Below are 18,330 nucleotides of genomic sequence, written 5' to 3'. Positions count from 1 at the left end.
CTTCACCTCTACAAACCCTTTAGTTCAGCGTACTTTCAGGCTGAAGAGAAACCTAGTTGGTCCAGTACGCTAACAGGCTACTGAAATGAAATCTAGTGAAGCTGTTTAAGGGATAGGCAACAAATCATTCAAAAGCTAAGAAGAGGAAGAGGGTAGAAGGAGTCTCATGCTGCAGGAATCGAGACTGAGGAGGACAGGAAGAACTACAGGACAAAAGCACTGACAAGCTGAAGGACCGGATACTTGCCTGGAAACCCAGATGCCATCACGTTCTAACAAGGGGCAGGACTTAAACACGGGCTTAAGCTGCAACAATACTGAGAAGCTGACATAGGCTGCTGCTCTAAGTCCAGCTATGAATAAAGAGGTAGGTCTTTCCCTTGTAAAGGAGGCCAGAATAAAAAGCAAAGAGTCTCTGCTGGACCTTGCAGGAAGCCAGAGACTACAATGTTTGTCTGACACCATGATTTAGCAGGACCTGGAAGTGTTTCCTTTTCTCTAATAAATAATGTATCCCTTGAGCTTGTTTCAACAGGACAGCTGATTAACAAAGCCACAGTGGTTACAATGGGGGAGGCTGGACAAAGCACAAAGTTTAACAGGGCAACCTTTGGCTATGGCTATTCTGCTGCACTAGTGGCCAGTGTTCACAGAACAGGAATATGCTATGACTCTTTTGCAGGTCTCACTGTTCCCATATACTCTGCATCTATTAGAGGAAGTCCTTTGGGAGCAGGGTGAGTCCTCCTGTAGAGCCACAATATACCCTATCAAACAAGGTCCAGCTCTTCACAAAGGGCTCCTAGATGTCAGGAGTCATTCTTCTGCCTTTGAAGTTTGTTCCTTGTGTACCAAGTTAAGGCTTGGCCAAGTTTGGGGCTCGGACTGCACAACTTCCCAAGTTCAAGACGGATTTAAGTACTGCCACACTTCACTTCAGAAGCATCAAGCAGCCAATCCTTGCTCAGTAAGTCAGCAAAGAAGCTGCACAGGAAAGGACCAACCTTCCCATCCTTCCCCAAGACAATATTATGTAGGGTGCTCCACCATGGACTGATGTGCCAAAAATGCTCTTGGATGCAGTCTTTAGCTCTTCTAGTAATGTTACTTCTCTAGAGAAGCTGTTCCCAAAATACTCCCCCTAAGACAGGACACACTGCCCATGCAGTTAAGCTGAAAGAGAAACTCGGCTCCAACCTTTTGTGTCCAAACTCAGCGATAGAACTCAGGAGAAAAGGGTAGCCAGCCTCTTCTGGTCTTCCCTCAGAGATAAGGAGGGCACGCGGTATGCAACATCATAAAGCAAACAAGGCCTCCAGGAGAGAAAAAACAAAACAAAACATGGGAGCAACACAATAAAAGCAAGCACTGCACTCTGAGGAAGCCTACAGCGCTCCTTGACATCCATTTGTTGAAGCCAAGCAGATCACATGCATCCCTCGCTCAGGTAGGCCTTTGCTTTGGTGCATCTAGCCATTCTTTGGTCAGAAAATGGGAAGACAGACACACTTCACCCCGCAGTGGCTCAGCTGCGTATCCTCTGCACCACCAAGCAGACAACAAGGTACGACAAAGCAGACTATCAGAAATTGGGTTCCTGTGAAGAAAGTGGCGCATTTCTAGCTGAAGAGTTCTCCTTTTCTAATACAAGAAGCCAATGGTCTGCTTGGAAAAGCAGTCACTGCTTTCTGATCTTTACTTTGTGTATCAGGCAGCCTACACTTCAATATATTTCATCATCTCCTCTCCATATGGAGAAAGAAGGAAGAGGAGAAGGTAGGGGCAGAAATGAATGTCTTTACACAATAGAAGCATTTAAGACAGCAAGTCTTTAGCAAACCACTTTTAGCTGAGTAGACTAAAAGCACTGCTCTCTTTCCAGGCAGCAAGGCCTACACAGAGCAACCCTGGAAACACTCTTCAAGGCTCAACCCCCCCCCCCCCCCCCCGCCAAACACTCTAATAACCCCAAACAAAGAAAGATACCCCCCCAACAGTCTAGTCTTGTCTTGCTCCATAACATCCAGCCCTGTATCAGGAGTTGTTTGGTGCACTTACTTTGTATTGTCACAGACAGATTCATTCTACATGTAACAAGGCTCTGGCATGTATAAGGATACCACTCAGGGCAGACCACTATGTCCTGTGGGAGGTATGGGGCCAGGTGGTCAAGGACCTTTCTGACCTTTTTGCTACTTGCCAGAAGCTCGCATTTGGGATGTTGTGGAGAGGCTGCTGAGGCTTGCCCAGCCCTTGGATGATTACTCCCTGCTGCTCTTCTATGCAGGCGCCAATAATACTGCTAGGGGAAATCTAGAAGTATCAAATGTGACTACATGGCTTTGGAGGTGTTGCTCAAAGGCACGGGGGCCCAGGTGGAGTTCTCTTCAAACCTGATTGTGGGAGGGAAGGGCCTGAGGAGAACTGAACAGATCCTGCAGGTCAACAGTTGGTTGCTCAGCTGTTGTCAACAATAGGGTTTCAGATTCTATGACCATGGGACCCTCTTCAAGGACCAACAACTGTTTGGTAGAGATGGGATCTACCTGACTAAATGGGGTAGAAGTATCTTAGCCAACAGGCACGCCAACCTGGTAAGGAGGCCTTTAAACTAGGAATGAGAGGGGCGAGAGATAATAAGCAATGGTCAAGCAAGGAAGTAGTGAACAAGGTTGGCAACCAAAGGATCTGGGGTGACATAAACTGAAGGGACCTGCTAATCAACAAAACAGAGCTAAAGCGGAATGACCCCAAGCGTATGCACAGGAATAAGGAAGTGCCTACGATACCACATTATATGGAAAGCTCTCATGTCCTTTCTAGGAAACCAGAACCCTGGACTGCCTCTCTGAAGTGCTTGTACACTAATGCATGCAGCATGGGGAACAAATAGGAGGAATTAGAAGTCTGCAGGTAGTTACAGGGCTACAGTCTCATTGGGATCATAGAGACAGCGGGATAGCTCACACAGCTGGAATGCTGAGATGGATGGATACAGGCATTTTAGGAAGGACAGGCAGGAAGGTGAGGAGGGGGAGTTGCCTTTTATGCAAGGGAGCACCTGGAATGCATCAAGCTCTGCCTGGGGACAGGTGAGAGGTTAGCTGAGAGCTTATGGATCAGGATTAGTGGGCAAATGAGCATGAATGACATTGTAGTGGGCATCTGCTATAGACCATCCGATCGGGAAGTAGTAGACAAGACCTTCTTCAGAGAATTGAAAGAAACTTCACTTTCACAGGCCCTGGTCCTCACTGGGGACTTCAAGTGCCATGATATCTGCTGGGCACAAAGCATTCCAGGAGGTTTCTGAAGTGCACTGATGACAACAACTTCCTAACACAGGTGATAGAGGAGACAACAAGGACAGGCACTCTGCTGGACCTCATATTTACAAACAAGGAAGAGCTGGTCAGAGATGTGAAAGTCAGGGGCAGCCTTGGCTGCAGAGACCATGAGATGGTGGACCTCAGGATCCCGCAAGGAAGGATCAGGGCAAAGAGCAAGATCACAGTCCTGGACCCTCAGAAGCAAGGACATACTTGGAAGAATCCCATAGGATACGATCCTAGAAGGAAGAGGTATCCAAGAGAGCTAGCTCATAGTCAAGGATCACCTCCTCCAAGCTCAAAAATGGTCCATCCCAACAAGCAGGAAATCAAGCAGAGGCTGCAGGAGGCCTGCATGGATGAACAAGGAGCTCCTGACTAAACTCAAACATAAAAAGGAAGTGTACCAGAGGTAGAAGCAGGGACAGGTGACCCAGGAGAAATATAAAGACACATGCAGGGATGTGGCTAGGAGAACTAAAGCCCACCTGGAGTTGCAACTGGCAAGGGATGTGAAAGGCAACAAGAAAAGCTTCTACAAGTACATAAGCAGCAAGCAGCAAAAGGAAGGCTAGAAAAAATGTAGGCTCACTGTTAAATGGGGCAGGGGCCCTGATGACAAGGACACAGAAAAGACAGAGGCCTTCTTCGCCTCAGTCTTTACTGGTAAGACCAGTCCTCAGGAATCCCAGGCCCTTGAGACCAGAGGGAAAGTCTGGAGCAAAGACGACTTACCCTTGGTGGTGGAGGATCAGGTTAAGGTATACCTTAATAACCCGGACACATACAAATCCATGGGCTCTGACAGGATGCACCCGTGAACGCTGAGGGAAGCTGGCTGATGTCATATCAAAACCACTCTCGATTATCTTTGAAAGGTCATGGTGATCAGGAAAGGTTCCTGAGGACTGGAAGAGAGCAAATATCACTGCTATCTTCAAGAAGTGCAAGAAGGAGGATCCAAGGAATTACAGGTTGGTCAGCCTTACCTCAATCCCTGGGAAGGTGATGGAACAATTAATCCTGAATACTGTTTCCAGATATCTGAAGGACAGGAAGGTGATTGGGAACAGTCAGCATAAAGACAAAGGGAAAAATCACGCTTAACTGACTTGATAGCCTTCTATGACGAGATGACTGCCTTGATGGACGAAGGGAGAACAGTAGATGTTGTTTACCTTGATCTTAGTAAGGCTTTTGACACTGTCTTCCACAACATCCTCAAAGAAAAGCTAAAGAAGTGCAGGCTATATAAATGGTCAGTGAGGTAGACTGAAAACTGGCTAAGCTGTCAGGCTCAGAGGGTTGTGGTCAGCAGCACCGACTCCAGCTGGAGGCCCTGTCACCAGTGGCATTCCCCAGGGGTCAATCCTGGGGCCATTACTGTTTAACATCTTCATTAATGACCTGGATGATAGGACAGAATTTGCAGCAAGTTGGCAGACACAACAAAACTAGCAGGAGTGATACATTTGGTGATTGTGCTGCTATTCAGAGGGACCTCGACAGGCTGAAGAAATAGGCAGAGAAGAACCTCCTGAAGTTCAACAAATGGAAATACAGAGTCTTCCACCTGGGGAGGAATAATACCGTGTACCAGTACATGGTGGGGGCTGACTAGCTGGAGAGCAGCTTTCCAGAGAAAGACACTGGGGTCCTTGTGGACAGCAAGTTGAACATGGGCCAACTATGTGCCCTTGTGGCAAAGAAAGTCAATGGTATCCTGGGCTGCATTAAGAAAGTATTGCCAGCAGGTCAAGGGAGGTGATCATTCCCCTATACTCAGCACTGGTGAGGCCACATATGGAGTATCGTGTCCAATTCTGGGCTCCCCCATACAAGAGAGACATGGATTTACTGGAGCAAGTCCAGTGAAGGCCCACAAAGACAATTAATCACACAGAATTACAGAATGGTTGAGGTTGGAAGGGACCTCTGGAGATCATCTAAGTCCAACCCCCCTGCTCAAGTAGGATCACCCTAAAGCATGTTGCACAGGATCGTGTCCAGGTGGGTTTTGAACATTTCCAGAGGAGGAGACTCCACAACTTCTCTGGGCAACCTGTGCCAGTGCTCCATCACCCTCACAGTAAAGAATTTTTTCCTCATATTCAGATGGAACTTCCTGTGTTTCAGTTTGTGCCCGTTGCCTCGCGTCCTGTCACTGGGCACCACTGAAAAGAGCCTGGCTCCATCCTCTTGACACCCTCCCTTCAGATATTTGTATACACTGATAAGATCTCCTCTCAGTCTTCTCTTCTCCAGGCTAAACAGGCCCAGCTCTCTCAGCCTTTCCTCATAAGAGAGATGCTCCAGTCCCCTAATCATCTTCATAGCCCTCCGCTGGACTCTCTCCAATAGTGCCATGTCTCTCATACTGGGGGGCCCAGAACTGGACACAGTACTCCATATGTGGCCTCACCAATGCTGAGTATGGGGGAATGATCACCTCCTTTGACCTGCTGGCAACACTTTCTTAATGCAGCCCAGGATACCATTGACCTTCTTTGCCACAAGGGCACATAGTTGGCCCATGTCCAACGTTCAGTGTTCCAATGGACTGGAGTGTCTCTCATATGAGAAGAAACAGAGAGCTGGGACTGTTTAGCCTGGACAAGAGAAGGCTCAGGGTAGATCTTATCAATGTGTATAAATACCTAATGGGAAGGTGTAAAGAGGATGGGTCCAGACTCTTCTCAGTGGTGCTCAGTGACAGGATGAAATGCAATGGGCACAAACTGAAACACAGGAAATTCCACTTGAACACAAGAAAACATTTCTTTACTGTGAGTGTAATTAAACATTGGAACAGATTGCTCACAGAGGTTGTGGAGTCTCCATCCTTGGAGATATTTAAAACCCCACTGAATGTGGTCCTGGGCAACGTACTCTAGCTGACTCTGCTTGAGCAGGGGTGTTGGACAAGATGATTTCCAGAGGTCCCTTCCAACCTCAACTATTCTGCGATTCTGTGACAAGCATGACCTACTTGCTTTAAGTTGTCTAAATTCACTGCTGATCTGCTGTACCTCCTAGAGATGAAGCCTTATGGACCAAACTGAGGTGATGAGGAAGAACTGCAGTCCTGGAAATCCTTTCTTTCCAGCCCCTAAAAAGAATCATGTTTCTCAGGTTATTTGCTTCTCATGGCCATCCTTTTCTTCCCAAATACATCAGATAGCTGTGGACTTGATCCTGCACTGAGCTGATCACGTAGGCAAAAGCTCTTTCACCCACAGAGATGTGGTGATGGTGGAAACCCGCAGCCTAGGGAAAGCCTCTTCTGACAGAGGCCCACACTGACAAGCTGGAGCCAACTACCTGGTGATTCTCAGCTAGTCATTTCACAACCTCACTACCCTAAGACAACAAGCCATGAAGTATGCTGTGGCCACTGCCCTAGACTCACTGCTCAGTTTCCATTTATGCTCTATCTGCAGTAACTTGCATGGTCCACCCTAGTCCACTGCTTGAATTTCAAGGCTCATCCTAAAGCAAACAACTGCTCTCTCACAGAAGTACTCCAAAAGCCAAAGTGAAAGGTTTCAGGGAAAGATAACCCAAAGGGAAAAAGAAGGTAGACAGGTTTTCAGGCCCAGAATCCCTTTTAACTGGAGCCTTCAGAGACACTGATCTCTTTTTGAAGATGCTATGAAAGGAAGCTATCGTTGACAAGGCATAGAGAATTCGTGTTACCAGAGCAATTTGCATTAATCGTTCATACTCATCCTCCAGGAGAAGAGGGCTGCTCTTATTTCAGTTGCTTCAGGTCAACAACAAACCATCAAATTTACTCATACAAGTCACTTTAAACACAGAACAAGTAATTTCTATCGCTTTGCAGAGGCAATTTTGAGCTCATGGCTCCCAAACTCCACCATTAAGTCTCCTGGCAGGCCTGCCAGGAGACTTAGCATGGAAAAGAGGTGCACCAGCCTACCAATGTGTATTTATACCTCCCACCAGGTGTGATGAGGTTTGCTTATCTGACCACTGTCAAGAAACCCAAGGACTAATTCCCAGCGATGATGCAACACCACCATATTGCTCCATGTCAAAACCAGACATTTCTAACTGTTAGCGCCAAGATGAGAAAAGCTACCAGAAGTGAAAACAGTGGGAGAGCAGACCCCAGTGGAGAGCAGTGCTATGAACTCACTGCATGGGGCCTCAGCAAGTTCCATAGCTGCAACAGCATTAGACAGAGAGCCAGATCTTTAGATGAACATACCTACCTGATAGCAGATGTGACACCAGATTGCTGCAACCCACCACTACCTCAGAAATCACTGAATGCAGCACCGTAGAAAGCAAGAACAAAAGAATGACGCAATTTGTATTTCTGCAGATTACAACCACCTATGTACCAACCTCTAAGGCAAGAGATGCTCAGGATGAGATGAAATGTCCTGCTGTTGGATTTTACCACACCAGTCACCTTCCCTACATTGGCATATCAGAAAGAAGTTGGTGACCCAAGTTGAGTTTCCTATACTGTTGCTGTGGAACCAAGAGGAATATTAGAGCTGAAGAGCCTGGAAATAAGAGGCTATTGAACACTGCCTTGAAGATAAAGGAATTCCTGTTTCTACAGAAGATACTTCTGTTCACTTTCCAGGCTCCATATATGTTTTGTGGTACAGAGCATGAAAGACCAACAATAAAGCTTGGCTATAACCTATATATTCCAATACTCAATTGAACTCCGCTTCTTAAAGTTGCGCTACTGTTCAACTGTATCAACAGCTTTTTATTCTTGAGAGCAGATGCTGAGCCTATAGTAGGCTACCACAGCTTTTAACAGCTGGAGAGAGCTCTGTCTCCTTTTGACTGTAGAAAATCTAGGTGACTCGTAAGTTTGATTATCCAGGACAGATTCAACTCAAGAACAGACCTGGTTTACGCAACTGAAGCGGAGGAAGACAGCTAGAAGTCCTTCACTGACACCTTGTGTCAGAAATGGGAACTAGCTACAACAGAGAGGACCAAGCACCATCCAACACAGGCCTACAGCACACAGGAACTGGCTCAGAAACAATTAAAGTGTCAGGTCTTTTGGAGCTGAAAGAAGGGATTAAACAATCTTGCACAGGGTTTCAAGAGAAAGCTGAAGCCAAAACATCCTGTGCCCTCCCTTCATTACTGGTCATGTGCTCCAGCCCCTTTTTCAAGCCAGCTTAGGAGCCTGCCTCATCACACCGAGCTATTTGGCTCCCTATGACAGCAGTAAACTGATTAAACAAGAAGTAAGAGTTTGAATCAGCTTACTTTGTGATCAGACAAGCAGAGGTGACAGGGCATCACATGGAAAAGCATAACCTACTCCCTCTGGCAGCACCAAGCTGTCAGCTCAAGCTTTAAATCATAGTCAATTCTTTTGTGTTTCCAGACCGACACAAGCACACAAGAGGGAACAGCATTTCAGACCTGGAAGCACCTCATTCTCCAAGCAATGTCAAGACCAGAGAACTGCAAGGAAAGGGCCCCATACAGACCAGCCAGATACCCAATTCCCACAGCCAGTCCCAGAACCACATTGGTCCTTTAGGATTTCTCCACAGCCAAGGTGGTAATCTGCTCTAAAACTGTGATTGCCTGCAGAGCTGGACTCACATACGAGAGGAGGCAGCAAAGACAAAACAGGAGAGGTAGAGAAGAGTGTACGAGTATTTTGTGTCTAACCACTTATTTGGGCTGTCAGCAGGCTGGCCACTACCTAGATTTAGTGTAGACAAGTACCTGGCAGAGAAAGAATGGGCTTTAAAGCCTATTGAACAAAGGAAACAGGTACTGAGATAGAAAAACTGAAACTGAATGAACAGAGGAAGGATACGATCTGACCACAGTTCTTCAAAAGTGATCAAGAACATTCCTTTGAAGGAAAAACCTTCTACAACAGCACCCTACACAGGGATGAAAAAAGCAAAGCTGAGAAGGATTCAAATCAGCAGTGAACAGCCTTCAAGCTCTGAAAGGAGCTTGACTAGGAGCACAGCGGCAGCCACCAGAGAGCTGTCAGGGATGTAACAGTTAACAACATCAAGACAATCTTATGGGAAGTCCAAACCAACTCATTTCAAACACAGAAAACCACCACTCCCAGGGAGAGCTAAATTTATGCAACTTGGTTCAGAAGGCAAAGAAGGGAGAAAAAGGAGAAACTATAAATACGGAAAGACTCCAAAGAGGAAGTAATCTACAGAGATGATGATAGGGAAGTGACAGTTTCAGGCACGTTGAGACTTCCGACAGCACAGATACCTCCCTTCACCCTCCTTCAGATCCTGGGCTCCGTGCTAAGAACAACAAAGACTGCTGCAGGCAAAGAGCTGTGGAAAAGTCTGCTGAAAATAAGCTTCTGTCCTAAGTAAAAATAACCTGGATATTTTTAAGGTATTGGGGGCAAGCCCCAGCATTCTGTTCCCAAAAAATGGACTTGAATGGAAGAGTCAGACTGGCAGCAGGAATCCCCATTTTCTACAGTGGTCTTCAAAATACGATATCATTCCTATTACAAATGCCGACATTTACAAGCAGCTATTTCTGCAAGCTCTGCCTGCACAACAAGGAAAAGACATTAATAATAATAATAAGATGATAAGAAAGAAACTGATCTTAAATTCAAATACAGAGAGAAAGAAAAGATTGACAAAGAGCAATATAGAGGAAGAAGGCAACATTTATTAAAATATGACAAGTTCTGTGGTCATCTGAGTTCAGCAAGAATAAGTAGTTTGAATACTGCAAATAAGGTTTCATCTGTATTCAAAAGTCCAAAGACATACTGTATAATATAGATAACTAATTCCAGGAACAGCTCAAGTGAATATTCAACTTCAACAGCTGTTATTTAACAATTGACTTTGCAGCTCCAGATAACTTGCATCCAGGATCCCTCTAAACAGTCAATATTGATTTGAATCACTTAGTAACAATCCTCAAGATAAAGCTGATGTTTAAGTAGTATTTTTAGATGTCTAAGACAGAACGATTCCAATAATTATAGTCCCATTGACCAAAACAATTGGCATGTCTAGACACGTGTTTCTAGCCTATTTCAATAGAGATTTATTTCTGATCTTCATGATTTATCAACAAATCACTGATCCATGTTCTAGACATCAACAAGTGAAAAAATGTTAAGCGGGTCAATGATACAGAGGAATATGAATATCTTAACACTGACTGGTTTGAAGACATGGACAAAGCGAAAAAGTCTTTATCTTCATCCTAACTGGGGAAACAGGACAGGTCACAAAACATAATCAGCTGAAAGAGTCAGAAGTGCTAACATGACCTCTGGCTGGTTAAGTGAGGGATTACCAATTTGATCGTTCTATTTTCTTTTTATTTGGCACAATGCAGCTACTAGATGCAGTTCTAGTGGTCACAGGGAGGATGCTGGCAAACAGGGGATGGCTTAAGTGCTGGGAGAGTGGTTAAGAGAAGCAAAACCTTCCCTGAACTTTGTTTTACTTGCTGAAAAAAAGCTTAAGATTTTAGCTGATGAGCATCACTGAACAAAACTATCACAGCTTTCCAGCTTTGTACACACTAATCTAGACAAGAGGCAATGAGTGGCCAAAATTAGCCTAGAAAGAGAGCTCAAGATTGTAGGTGAAGAGTATTCATTGCTGAATTTACCACGACCCATAATGCATTTCTTCACTAGCAATACTCCAATCAACAGCAGTTACCCTCCTAGGTGACTTGGTCATCTCAAAAAAAATGATTGCTTGTATCAGGGATCAAGTTAGACTATCCTAATAATCTCACTTCTGGCCTCAAAGTAATTAAAAGGTTTCCCACACTGCCTGCCATTAGTGCAGAGAATGCATAATACAAGACTTATCAACAGAACTGACAAATCCATTTGGCTCCCAGTGACCTAAGGACGTGCACCATGGTTACACAGCCACTTTAAGGAAGCCAAAATCCGAGTGGGTGCTGAAAGTGCTGTGTCAGATCTAGCATTTGTGCAATCACACAGCCAGACAGATCAGGAAACCGAGTCAGCTGAAAGCTCCTGTGCTCAGAGGGTGGCAGGGTGCAGCTCGGACGGGAAGACCCACTGCCAGGGGAACCCAGAGCCCTGCCCAGCAGAGGCAGCTATTTAGCCACGGACTGAGAATGCTGCGCCTGCAGCCGCGCCAGGATGTGCCAGTACCACGCCAGGAGGGGACCCCAAAGCCCTGTTGTCGGCCCCCGCCGGCCGGCCGGCCCCCAAAGCGCTGCCCCCCAGCCCCTCGCATCCCTCTTGGCCACCGATCCCGTTCCCCCCCGCCGCCAGGCCCCTGCGCTTCCCACTAGGTCCCCTACCCCCACGGTCGGCCAGGCGCCCCCGGCCCTGCCACCCCGCCCCAGCAGAGGGGCGGCGGGCCCAGGCGAGGGCCGCCCCCCGGCCCCGCCGGCCCCGCCGGACGGGCCCCCCACACAGCCCGCCGGCCGGGCGCCCTGCCCTCCCCGGGGCCCCGCTGGCGGCAGGCCCCGGCCCCGCTCACCCTCGAGGCTCTCGCACTGCACGAGGTTCACGTAGTCGCCCTGGCGGAGCACACCCGCCTTGAAGCCGCGCACCAGCCCCTCCAGGTAGCCGTTGTCCACGTTGAAATACAGCTCCGGGAAGCACGACATGGCGACGGCAGCCGGCTTCCCCACCGGCGGCGCCTCACGTGACCCGGCGGCGCCTCACGTGACCCGCGCTCGCCCCGCCCGCCGCATCCGTCCCGGCAGGCAGCGCGCGGCCGGGGCGCCCCCTGGCGGCTGCGGGGCGCCCTGCAGCGGCGGGGGGGCGCTGGGCGGGGCTGCCGCGGGGCCCTAGTGCCGCCCTCCCCTGTGGTCCCCGTTCCTCAGGGCCTGGGCGAAGCCACAGAGCCTCCACACAGAGCTGCCACGTCCCCACCAAAGCCCCCATTCCCTCCGCACAGCCCTGCCGCCGCCCGTTAGCGGTGCCACACGCAGCCTCGGACGCAGTGCCCGGCACAGCCGCCAGTCCCTCCACGCATCCCGCCGGAGCCTCCACGCAGGCCCCAGCCCCTCCATGCAGCCCCCGGCACTGGGCGCAGCCCCCAGCCCCCCATCTGCACGGCCTCTGCGGCCGCAGGGGTGGCAGAGGGGGCAGTGAGGGTCTGGGCAGGGTGACCTGGGCCATCTCACACCGCACAGCTGGAGCCACAGCCCATGGCACGGGGGGGAACAGGGGCCACAGAGGTGTCTGAAGGAGCAAAACTGCCCGAGAGCAGTAAGTGCCACCACCGCCTGCTCACCATCGCCCCAGTTCCCTTGGTCTTTCCGGAGCTGGGCGGCAGGGCAGCACGGGCGCGGAGCCTGGCTCTGCAGCTGATCCCATGCCCCCATGTTCATACCCATGCAGGGCAGGGCCTGCCGCACCGCAGGACTTGGACGAGGGGTTGCAGCCAGGCCCTGGACTGTGGAGGGCTGGAGAGAGGCACTCCAAGACCCTGACCTGCAAAACCTGGTGAGGAAACCTGGCCAACATCAGGAAAAGGCTTCACACAAATGAAGCTGAAGTGCCCATGCCTGGAGGTGTGACCTGACTGTTGCTGCTTCATCCTGGGGTTCATCACTCTGGAAGCAAGTCGAAACCATGCTCTCCTCCTGTTCGCAGGCCTTACTGTCCCACCCTGTCAACCTGCTCCCTTTCTGGTTTCCCTTCTGCTGTGGGTCTGAGCTCTTCTTAACCCAGCTGTGGCAAACTGGGCGCCGTTTTCTTTCAAAGGAAACTGCAGCTGCACAGACATGCCGTCACTGTGTGTTTTACAGTGCACTCCCTGCCCCTGGACCAACAGTGCCCAGCAACCTGCACCCACACTGCTCAGAGCTAGCCTAGCGTACCATTATGCCTGAGTCTGTCCAGGGCTCTCTGTGGCACCCCCATGACCTTAAGACACTACTGGACTTTTATGGCTTTTCAATTCAAAATGTTTGAGACAATGTGAGGGCTACATTACAGCCCCCACAGCAGCATTCTGCTGTTGGCACCAGCAGTGTGTGTGGCATCCCTGGGCCATAGCCTGATGGCACCTGGAGGCCCATGGCTGCCTGAGCTAGTGGCCAAGGAGGTCAGACTTTGGACTGTCTGCATCCACACTGGAGCCATTCCTACTGCTGACCTCTCCCTGGCAGCTGATTCTTTGGGCTTGACAGCTGTCCTGGTCCAAGGGAGCCATGGGCACAGCAGGAGCTGTGGGCTGTCTTGCCACTGGTGACTTGGGCATGCTTTTAGCTGTGGGCTTAGAAACAGTGCTGTTGTATTACCAGTTGCATACTGTGGACACCTATATCAGACTTCGGTCTGTGTAACAAACCAAAGCAGGTGGCCCTATGTCCAGAGGAAGAACATTTCTGACCTCCATCACTGTGAATAAGGCTGGACTTTCCTGAATGCCTGACCTGAAATTGTTTTTGAATCCTGCTGCAAACAGGACTCCTGTTCTCACCAGCCTGTGGTGACATCTGCCTCCAGCTCCCTCTTGGTGACATACAGTCAAGCACAGAGTCGAGGACTTATCCCCAGCAGCACTGCAGCAAAAATACCTTGGATAGGAGCAATACCCTTGCTCACAGGAGCAGGGCTGGTGGGAGCAAAACTCAAGTCATACAGCTCCCAGCATAGCCGAATTCTCACCTTCCAGGGCACTGCTACTGAGATACCACTCTAATCTAGCTGGGAATGGCACTGCAGGAGCTGCATGGGGTGCAGGTATCTCCCACTTTCTGCTGACACTCTCCCCTGAGAACCAAGGTAGACATGCTCGTAGTACCAGTCCAACTTGGTGATGGGTTTTGCTAATGGCTGGTTTATTAGAGCTGCAGAGGAGGAGGCACATGTGGGCAGAGCCATGGCAGACCCAAGGAGCAGCCCAAAGTGGCAAGGAGCATATAGTCCTCCAGGACCAGCACTAGTTCCTGCCACATGGGAAACTGGTGCTGATTTTCCTGCAGTAGCAAAAAGCATTGAAAAAGCGGCAGTAGCAGGTGGCGCAGGGGTCACAGCAGGGGATCTGATGCCCAAGACAGGACTCCAGGAGGCGGACACACCGGCGAGGGGAGCGTTCTTCTCGGCCTGAAGCTTGCAGTGCAGTGGATAACACCTGACAGAGAAAGGAGTCGGGAAATGGTTTAATGTTGGACAGCCATGCCAGCAATAAAGAACTGTTTGGATGAGAATGGGGATGTCCCTTGGCTTGCTCCATGACTATGCATGGAAGGATGTTCTACCTTGGCTTTGTGTTTGCTGCCTTTGCCTCAATCCTGCTTCCTTACAATGTGTGGCCACCTAACCTGGGGAGAGAGGTGCACAGGCAGAAGGAACTTCTGCCACCAACATATCATTGTTAATTGGAAATAGATAGGGAAGGGCATTTCTGGGGCTGGAGATGCTGGTCCTCAGACTTTTTTATCTTGTTTATCTGAAGGAAGCTGTGAGAGAGACAAAGGGACAAAGAAAGTCAAAAAGAGACCACAGGAAAGTTGCTGTTCACCTTGGAACTGAGCCTAACTTAGCTGAAACTGAGCCTGGGCTTGTGGTCAAAAAAATAGTCCTTGGACCTACAACTCTAACTGAAAGGTGCTGCCTACTGTGGGAGTGACCTGCCCAGCTCTGGTAATAAATATATTCTGACGCAGAGCACATCCTCTCCAGGCACAGAAGGCTCTAGGAGGGCTCTGATGTCCAGTCCGGTCCATACAGCCTAAAGAGTCCAAGGCACCTCTGTGTAAAAACAAATGAGGTTTGCCAGGACCCGGAATATCCGACTTCACACACCCAACCCACACTTGGGGCTTAGTGTGAGAATGTCTCTGAAGCTGTTGAGGTGGCAGAGCTGGAGAGCTTGGCAGCTCATGTGGGCACAGCCAGGCACTGCAGCGTGAGCCAGCAGCATGTGTGTCTGATGAAACATACTGCAGCTGCCAGCCTGCTGCTGTGAACCGCAGGGCCATCCATCATGGTCAACTCCAGGCTCAAAGCAACACGTTAGAACCCCCTGGGGTAGCTCAGCCCTCGTTTTGGGCTGTCTTCAGGTGCCACTACCTCTTACACCACATTTCAAGGCCTTCATGATTGTGGAACAGAAGTTTATTTTAAAACACAGCCTAAACATTGAGGAAGCGAAGGGGGCCTTTCTCCGGAACAGAAACACCAGGGACAGAGCCAGGCAAGAAGTGGAACAGCCAGGCAAACTGGTGGCCCACAGAGGCTTCCTGGGCTATAGTTAAGATATGTGAACCGGACCAAAGAAGTGCATGCTCAGGCCCCGCTGGAGCTCTGCGACAACCACCGAGCTTGCAGCTCTGGGCAGCTTCAGCCTGTCTCACTCTTGGCTGCTGAGAGCCCCCATCCTTTGTCCCTTTGTTGTACCAGTGCCAGCACTCGTCAGACCTATTTCAGTGCATCCAGCTGGCAGAAAGCTAACCTGGGAGCTGAAGGAGATTGATATCTGCAACTTAATGTGCTGGAAGAGCTCAGCGAAGGGTCCAGTGAGCCCTGAGGGAGGGTGGGGAGGCTTCAGCTTGGCCCCTAACAACCACAGCTTGACTCCAGCCTCAAGGGAAGACACTCAAAGCCCCTTCCAGAATTCAGTGTGTTTGGAATCTTAGCTCAGAATTTCCTATGTTTTAATTCATCTGAACAGTCCCAGAGTCCGTTTTCCATACAAAATACTATGTTCCTTCCAGGGTCTTTTAATTATCTGTCCATAGGAAACAATCTTTTTAATCTCTCATTATGAGAGTTTCCTCAGGACCTGCATCACTCCAGTGGCCCATCAGTGAATCCATTAGGTCTCTGTCTCCTGACAGGAAGTTCAGTCTTGCACACCCCCACAGAGGAGCCTGGGCTGTCTATCTTGTACACAGATGTCAGGGAGTCCTTGGTATTTTCTGTCTGCTCTGTTGGGCAGGACCCAAGGAGACAATTCCAGTTTGCTTTTATAGTGGGAGCAGGTCATTTGGACTCTCCAAGGTAAAGGAGGAGGTCAATGTTTTCCTCCAAATACTTGACAATTATTAATAGTGAATTCACTACTCCCATCCCCCTTGGCAGGAAATGTTTCTTTCATACTCCTCAGAGCCCTCTCCAATTTTGACTGAATAATTGGTTGGGCTGGAGAAATTTAAAAAGAACATATTTCATGCCCACTTGTCATTACTGAAACGTCTGGTGGAGAAGGTTCAGTTCCCACAATTTCATAGGAAATTAGGTGGAGAATACTTGCCTGGCTTCAAAACTTTCCTCACTTCCAGCCAGCTCTCCTGCCTGGTCCCTGCAGCAGTGTTCCTGGTAGGCTAGCACAAAATCATCAGCTTTCTAGGCCCCTTTCCTTCCAATTTCCCAGACTCCCAGCATTTCCACACTCCTCAGCAGACAACAAATGTAGGCTCCCTTCCCAAGCACCCGTCAGGTTTGGTGTTTGTTCCAAACCAACCCTGGTCCCAGGGCATGGAGAAGCCTGATGCAGCTTGGAGCATCCCTGATCTTTGGAGGCTTTTAAGAAAACACCATAAGCTTGTAGAATGTTACCTGTGGTTCCAGCACACCACCTTTCTGTACAAGGTTTCCATCAGCTTCCTGGACCTCCAGGGCCATCTGATCAAAGTCAGGCCTGGGAAGAGCTCCTGTTAAATACAAGAGAGAGGCTGGACAAGGTGTGCACTGCATGCAGGCTGCTGGCTGAGTATGTTCTCCTCCGACTCTGCTCTCCATGGTCTAGAGGAACTTGGGCACAGAGAATAAATGGTCAGATATGTAACTTAATAGTGCTGCACCTCAGAGGGGAAAAGCCAGCCTGAGTTGTGGTTATGGTCATATTTCTGGGCGGAGAATTGCTCCCATCCCTCTCCTGTGCAACATGATGGGACAGGTACCACTGTACAGGGCTTTCTGCAGGTCCCTGTTCACAAACGAGAGGATCCCTTGCAGGGCAGGGGAGTCTGCATGTGTGCTGGGGTACATGAGGAAAAGAGCTGGCTCCAGGCAGGGCCTGGAGTCATCAGGAGGGAAGGATCCTTGGCCAAGATCCCAGAGAAGGGCACACAGCTATGTAGTCCAAACACACCAAGAAAAAAGACCCTATTCCCCACTGTCTGAACTGGCTGCCAGGGCAGGGTTAGCGGGGAGGCTGCTCTCACTAGACAGTGCTAGGAGGGGCTGCATTGCTCTAAAGGGATCTCTTGCATTCAGTCCTGGGACCCGGGTTCCCAGGTCTATTTCTGGGCCCCTTGCCACACCAACAAGCAGCTGGTGACCACACAGTGGGAGACGTGGGGGCCCACAGGACTCACCTACTGGCTGCACAGACACCTCCTTGACTTTATGCAGCAGGTTGGAGTACTGGGCTCTGTCTGCCCCATCCAGACCAGCGCTCATCTCCTGCAGGTGACTGTGGCTGAGGTCCGAGGTGAGGATGGCCTGGATTCCCTGCAGCAACCCATAGCACAGCAGCAGCATGTTCAGCATGGTCCTGGGGCAATCTGCACAGAGGGATCACAGTGAGGGTCAGTCCTGGTCGAAGCCCCCAAGCTCCACCACCCTGCTATCACCCTAAGAGCAGTGCATGCTTGAGGGATGCATGTGCCAGCCCTGCTGGCAAAGAACAGCCTCTGCCAGCACTCCCACAACACGGGAGTCTTTGCTTGGGTCCATTGACGTCACACTGAGTGGATCAAAAGCCGGCACTGAGAGTGCTGTCCTCCTCCCAGAGACAGTTTGGACCAAGCAGGGACAGGTGCCAAGACTCACTGCGGCTTTGCTCTCTGCCATGCCTTTTTGTCAAGACAAGCTTTTTCCTGCTGCATTCTACCTGCAGCACCTGGGCTGTGGTTTCCAACCCCTTGACAATGTGGGCTTGTGGTACCACTGCTTTCCTCGGAGCTAGGCTTCTGTTCATACAGCCCACTGGCCTGACCAAGGAGAGCAGGTTCCCTGCTCAGGTCTTTGGTCACTGGTCATGTTCAGATACATCAGATGAAAGGAAGGGAGGAT

General features: G+C 49.6%; 2 protein-coding genes across 3 annotated transcripts in view; both read right to left on the bottom strand.

Annotated features, from left to right (window-relative positions):
- ATP6V0D1 (ATPase H+ transporting V0 subunit d1) overlaps window positions 1-12,002 on the bottom strand; it is a 45,371-nt gene extending 33,369 nt beyond the window's left edge. For both annotated transcript variants that reach the window (XM_067302771.1, XM_067302772.1), the window contains exon 1: window positions 11,831-12,002. In XM_067302771.1, the coding sequence (XP_067158872.1) occupies window positions 11,831-11,960 (130 nt within the window). In that variant the 5' untranslated portion in view covers window positions 11,961-12,002. The remainder of the gene's footprint in view (window positions 1-11,830) is intronic.
- Window positions 12,003-14,118: 2,116 nt separating this feature from the next.
- On the bottom strand, window positions 14,119-17,812 carry AGRP (agouti related neuropeptide). The gene is made up of 3 exons (XM_013942722.2): window positions 17,631-17,812; window positions 16,870-16,964; window positions 14,119-14,440 (listed from the first exon to the last, which is right to left on the bottom strand). Exons 1-3 carry the CDS (start codon window positions 17,803-17,805, stop codon window positions 14,249-14,251), a joined length of 462 nt encoding a protein of 153 aa, XP_013798176.2. The 5' UTR covers window positions 17,806-17,812; the 3' UTR covers window positions 14,119-14,248.
- Between the last annotated feature and the right edge of the window lie 518 nt (window positions 17,813-18,330).

Source organism: Apteryx mantelli, chromosome 10 (genome assembly GCF_036417845.1).
Source record: "Apteryx mantelli isolate bAptMan1 chromosome 10, bAptMan1.hap1, whole genome shotgun sequence".
NCBI classification, from domain to species: Eukaryota; Metazoa; Chordata; class Aves; order Apterygiformes; family Apterygidae; genus Apteryx; species Apteryx mantelli.
The sequence above is the reverse complement of the archived record's forward strand: the minus strand, read 5'-3'. Positions and strand labels throughout refer to the sequence as shown.

What these genes read in the sequence shown, in the direction of transcription:
- AGRP (XM_013942722.2), bottom strand. Translation starts at nt 17,805, where the DNA reads ATGCTGAACATGCTGCTGCTGTGCTATGGGTTGCTGCAGGGAATCCAG. An exon ending in GGTGTCTGTGCAGCCAGTAG is followed by an intron (nt 16,965 to 17,630) that starts GTGAGTCCTGTG and finishes TGTATTTAACAG; the next exon opens with GAGCTCTTCCCAGGCCTGAC. An exon ending in GTGGTGTGCTGGAACCACAG is followed by an intron (nt 14,441 to 16,869) that starts GTAACATTCTAC and finishes TTTCTCTGTCAG; the next exon opens with GTGTTATCCACTGCACTGCA.